The sequence below is a fragment of the Megalopta genalis genome, chromosome 2 (assembly GCF_051020955.1).
Source record: "Megalopta genalis isolate 19385.01 chromosome 2, iyMegGena1_principal, whole genome shotgun sequence".
Taxonomy (NCBI): domain Eukaryota; kingdom Metazoa; phylum Arthropoda; class Insecta; order Hymenoptera; family Halictidae; genus Megalopta; species Megalopta genalis.
This window is the reverse complement of record NC_135014.1, coordinates 37,849,543-37,854,828: the sequence shown is the minus strand read 5'-3', so window position 1 is coordinate 37,854,828 and position 5,286 is coordinate 37,849,543. Positions and strand designations below refer to the sequence as shown.

The window sequence follows — 5,286 nt, the reverse complement described above, 5'->3', positions numbered from 1 at the left end:
CCGCCCGTCTTCGTTCTTTGCTGTACACCCTCGCTATTTGTGACAACCATTAGATAACAATCGACCACTCGGGCCTTATTGAATTAGCGAACTTCCTTTGGAAAACACGAGGGTTGAAAGAGACAAAGCGTTGGTATCTAGGAAACCATATATTTCATATGAAAACAAAATGTAAAGATAAAACTTATTGATGGGTACCCAAAAAGGGTACCCAGTGGGCTCGCAATTTTCATAAATATGCGTGTGCCGGTAAACGGCATCGCGCGTTAATACGAGGAAAAATATAAAAAATATACGGTAAAGATGGTTCGTACAGTTACAAAGTATAACTGTCGTTCGTGCAAGGGGTCCGAAGAGTTTGAGAACGAAAGGTGCGTGGCCAGCACAGCCGACGAATCTACTACGATTGTCTCGGAGAAGACTTCATTTTTCGTTAGGAATTTCTGAATCGTGTGAAAGAAAACGAAGAAATGATCGTCCGGCATCATTAATGCAACAGGTAAGTAGCATCGAGTGCAACTAAGTCGCTTTAACAATCGTACGATCTTCCTTTTATATTTTATCTTTGTAAAACTATGCGCTTGCAGCGATTCTTCTTCAATAATTTTCAATATTGACAATTCCATGAGTGGGACGCCTTCGATTCTTCGTCTTAATATTCATTATTTTCGTTTCTTGCATTTTGTTCTTCCTCGTCGTCTGCGAGAAGAGTTCGGACGCGTATCCGTCTTCTTTGAAGATCTGCGAACATAGCAATCATCAAGCATGACGTTTCCATGCCCAATTAAAGCGGATTAGTTACCTGTGAACCCTGTTCACCGACACAGAAGTGTGCTTCTTTAAGGTCAAGTGCTGTTGAACCAGTTCCGCTAATTTACCTTGTTGAGCAAGCATCGAAAGGAAGGTACAAATGAACTCGTCGTAATTGTGTGTTCTGCGGCAATCGTCGATCTATGAAAAACAATATTATGCATAATTAATCTTTGGAAAAACAAACGATTCTGCGATTTTACGGTGACAACCTTGTATTTGTTCCTTTTGTCGTTCTCGTCTTTCAAACTAGTCTCGCAGATACTTATTTCGTGCTCCAGGTTCTTCAACAACGCTAAAAGATCTTTAGGTGCGAACGTGTGAGGTTCAAACAATTCCGGATACTTCGAACATAATTTTGGATCTATTTTTTCAACTTTTTTCTCCTCGGTAACTGTGTCACCATTGCTGGTCTTTACTCTAGCATGAGGTATCCTAACTTCTCCAGATAAACAGACCTTTTTATGCAGGTGACCACTGTCGGAAACTAGTCTTTTACCGTTTATATTGATGTTTCCCAGAGATCGACCTAGAAAAATATTTTTTACGTTATTAAAATGCAATTAATTAAAATACATTGTAAAGGACATGTACGTACTCAAACCAGCCTCGTGCTTCTCATCCCCAGCTACCCTAATCACCACAAATTTTTTGAAGTCTTTCGTGGACGTGGGACTGCTTTGGCCAGAATTCCACCCCCATGCTATAAGTAAAAAATCAGAATTTTCAGTTCTAAAATGTCGCAAAGTGTTGCCGTAACATGGTCAAAATACATAAATGCTGTAGGTCGACTAACTGTATCCGAAAGGTGTCAAAGATTATGTGGGGGAACGTGTGAAACGCAAATAGCTCATCAAAAAGACGCTTAAAGTTCAGTCTACTGTAGAATCGTAGATAGAACACTTCAAAATGAGTGTGATGCTGTTTATTTTCTGTTCCCTTCTGATCGCTGTTGAATCATCAAAATGTCCTGAACCAAGGAAACCTCATCCTACTAGTTGTACTGTGTTTTACAATTGTGTGAATTTACCTGACAGTGGATACGTCTGGGTGCCCAGAAAGTGCACAGAAGGCTTGGTAAGACGATTTATCGTTTACGAAATGGTTAATAATTTTAGATTAACTTATATGTTTTGTTTGCAGGTGTTTCAACCATATCTACGAATGTGCATTCTGCCTGGTGACTCTTGGTCCTGTGATACATTATCAACAGGCTCTGTTATAACAAACAGGTATGACACACCTGAGTTGATTGATCCAAACGAGACTAGTTACATGGGCTCAACGGAGGATCCTCCGAATTTTTCTGAGCTCATTGATTCGTCCTATGCTAGTGATAATGTTGATGAATCGAAAAATGAAATGATGACGCCATACCCGCTAATTCAGATCCAAGAGCCAATGGGAAACCAACAAGAAAAAATGATATATAATCTACAAAATCATTACAAGAAGGAATATTTGATGTTAAATCGTTTAATGCAGCATTTATCGATTCACAAGGAAATAACCATTCCCCTAGAACTTTTGGCTTCATTATCTACATCTCCAAAAGTTACAACTGAGACTTCAGCCAAGACAGAATTTTCTAAAGCCAGTCAGCAGAGTGTGTTAATGAGTTACTTCATACAGAATCGTATTCAACAAACCAAATTAGAAAATGGTATCACAACTAATGCAACACAGCAAGATGTAGTTGAATATCCTGTAAAAAGCGAAGAGAAGTCAATGCAGAAAGTGCAAACATTAAACGATACATTAGAGAGCCTGCTTAACGATCCAGAGAACGCTGACAAATTAATTTTAATTACATCTAATACTGGAGACAGGCAGTATTTCACAGTTGAAAAATATAAATCGCTCGGCTATCGTGTGGATTCTAAGTTTATTCAAATAATCCCATGTGTGGGAAACGTCCGTATGCCGAACGAAACCGACTGCGCTAAGTATTACATGTGCAAACCGGAAACAATCTCCATAATCGAGCATTCGTGTCCACCTCACACGGGATTTAATAAATATACCAGGGTTTGCGATAGAGAAAGCTACACCAAGTGCTTGAAGAACAATCAAGATAAGAACAATGTAGACAGTGACAACAGAGCCGAAGTTAAAGCTTCAAATAAGGTGTGTACAGAGCATGGAAAAATAAAAGATATGACGTCCGAGTCCCATTATTACATTTGTTATTCCCCTTCGAATAACTCTAATGATTTGAAATCTGTACGAATGACATGTCCAAACAGTTTGATATTTTGTCAACATAAAAAAGTTTGTACAATCAGACGACTCTGCAAGGGGATATAGGGTACCTTGAGTTGGAGAATTAAACGCGGACCCGATCTCTGAAGATGTGTCGGTACTGGAAGAGCTGTGGGCTGGTGAAGTTTGAATTCGAAGTGGAGTTGCATAGTCCAATGCACACATTACTACCTTTTCCATACCGCTGTAACATTAGAATATCTTTTACCTTACTATTTTTTTATTTACAAATAATTTAACTGTAAGCCTGAGTAAATCAAATATTAAATTAATTTTTACTTTGATTCTGTCTTGCCAGAAGTTATGCCCGACCCTGATTCCTCCATGTCCCCTGCAGCATCATTTCTTTCAACAGTAATAGCTGGCACGGAGGAGTCGTCGATTTCTGATTTATTAGGTAAAACATTATCGTCGTCGGTTTTGCTCTTTTTCTCGTAGTGCTTATCCGACTTATCAGAGTCGTTTACGTTCTTTTCGGACCCGTCTTGATGACTTAACTTAACAAGTTGTTGTAATGCCTCTAGTACTATTTGTCTATTAGTCTTTAACATAGTTAATTTATGAGATATAGCCAACCGACGGTCAGGAACAACTGCCATTAAATTAAATCTTATGTCCTGTAATTGCTCCCCTGTTGCCATCCCTAAACGATCGGTTATCACACGCCTAAATTGTTCAGTCCACTCCTCGTGTTCTTTCCATGGGCCATGATCCATAGGATACGGCTTCAAGCCATCTAATTCGAACAGTCTGCCATTGATTGGTACGTAACTAACAAAATGGAAAGCTTCCCCAGTGAATCTACCAGTAGACACTCCAGTATTTTTGTCTTGGCGTCTCTTGGCTTGGGGCATTGCATGCGAATTATGAGCACACGCTAATTCAGGGGTGTTTCCAATTGCCCAACCTTTGTTCTCTGGACACATACCTGATGTGTGCATTTTCAATCTGGATAGAGTTGTACCCAAATGAATATTTGGGCAATTAAGTAACACTGACAGCAGTGCATGAGTTGCACAGCTATTGGGCACAACCTGTAAAATATTAATGGTTTAGAAATTTTGTGCACCGTATTAGTGTAAATATCACACCTGTTGCGCAAAGAATATATTGTTAACGATCTCCTCATCTTTTACAAAGCTCTCATCTTGCTCTACAACTTTACGCCTGGACCTTCTTTCCTCTATCCAGCGAAACAAAAATATAAATCCATATACTGGACCCTCCAATGATTTCTGCAAGTCATATATTTCCTCTACCTGTACACCTTTCACTCCAAAATCTTCTAGCAATAGTGTAAACAAACCTGTAATGGAAATCATATTAATGTAAATGTAACGTATAAAAAACAGTAAAACAAATAGATTCAGGTCTTATAAAAAATTAAGTAAAAATATATATAAATAAAGTGAACTGTGAAATTGTACCTAAAAACATCTAGCGACAAAAAAAGACATAAATAGTTTATTTTTTGTGAGGATAACATGTATATGGTGTCTGTATACAAATACAGTAATATATTCAAGAGGAATGTCAAAGTATTTATGTTTACTGTAATTTGAGATATGGGAATTTGGTGTTCACAATGTGGCTTTCTTAAATATGTTAACTTAAACTTATATGTTCCCGCAACTCGTTCTGGTACTTCAATAATAGTGATAATTGAAATACATTTATGTGGTAATTATTTCATACCTGGGTCACTTTCCAATTCTAGCCAACCTTCTGTCAATCGATTTATATCAACTGGCATTCTGTGTTGGGTTCCAAGTTCAATACTTCGAAAAATTGTACATTCTTCTAGAAGTTTTGTTACACTCTGACAATTAAAGGCGCCATGTTACATCAAAACATATGTCATGTGACTGCATCACGTGGTAAAAGAGCCTTAAAAAAATTATTAAAGCTGTTTTCATTAAGATTTATTTTTTTCGGAATGTATCGCTTTGTTTCAACGAATTCGTCTTTCATCAATTTCTTCAGCCGATAAGAAGATAAAATCCTTGAATTTAAAATTTTTTTTAAATTAAACGAACATAAAAGTTTCCATTAAAGTTTATTCATCGAACATTTATTACGATATTAATCTGTCATTTATTAATTTGTGACTAGTGTTTAAATTACATTCGCCGTTAATTCGAATTGTTTACAATTTGCTTTATAAATTAAAAAAATAAATGGAAAGTAACCTTAATACAAAAATTGATAGCAGCG

The 5,286-nt window shown here is 37.2% G+C and overlaps 2 protein-coding genes across 2 annotated transcripts; one reads left to right on the top strand and one right to left on the bottom strand.

The window, feature by feature from the left end:
- Positions 1-134: 134 nt before the first annotated feature.
- Positions 135-4,932, bottom strand: calypso (ubiquitin carboxyl-terminal hydrolase calypso). The gene is made up of 8 exons (XM_033478622.2): positions 4,768-4,932; positions 4,164-4,378; positions 3,352-4,106; positions 3,123-3,256; positions 1,409-1,513; positions 1,023-1,339; positions 803-951; positions 135-741 (listed from the first exon to the last, which is right to left on the bottom strand). The coding sequence occupies exons 1-8, from the start codon at positions 4,823-4,825 to the stop codon at positions 663-665; spliced, it is 1,812 nt and encodes a 603-aa protein (XP_033334513.1). The 5' UTR covers positions 4,826-4,932; the 3' UTR covers positions 135-662.
- On the top strand, positions 1,543-3,356 carry LOC117225256 (uncharacterized). The gene is made up of 2 exons (XM_033478631.2): positions 1,543-1,887; positions 1,954-3,356. Exons 1-2 carry the CDS (start codon positions 1,720-1,722, stop codon positions 3,115-3,117), a joined length of 1,332 nt encoding a protein of 443 aa, XP_033334522.2. The 5' UTR covers positions 1,543-1,719; the 3' UTR covers positions 3,118-3,356.
- Positions 4,933-5,286: the final 354 nt, after the last annotated feature.

What these genes read in the sequence shown, in the direction of transcription:
- calypso (XM_033478622.2), bottom strand. Translation starts at nt 4,825, where the DNA reads ATGCCAGTTGATATAAATCGATTGACAGAAGGTTGGCTAGAATTGGAA. An exon ending in TCTGGCAAGACAGAATCAAA is followed by an intron (nt 3,257 to 3,351) that starts GTAAAAATTAAT and finishes CTAATGTTACAG; the next exon opens with CGGTATGGAAAAGGTAGTAA. An exon ending in ACAAAAGGAACAAATACAAG is followed by an intron (nt 952 to 1,022) that starts GTTGTCACCGTA and finishes TGTTTTTCATAG; the next exon opens with ATCGACGATTGCCGCAGAAC.
- LOC117225256 (XM_033478631.2), top strand. Translation starts at nt 1,720, where the DNA reads ATGAGTGTGATGCTGTTTATTTTCTGTTCCCTTCTGATCGCTGTTGAA. An exon ending in GAAAGTGCACAGAAGGCTTG is followed by an intron (nt 1,888 to 1,953) that starts GTAAGACGATTT and finishes TTTTGTTTGCAG; the next exon opens with GTGTTTCAACCATATCTACG.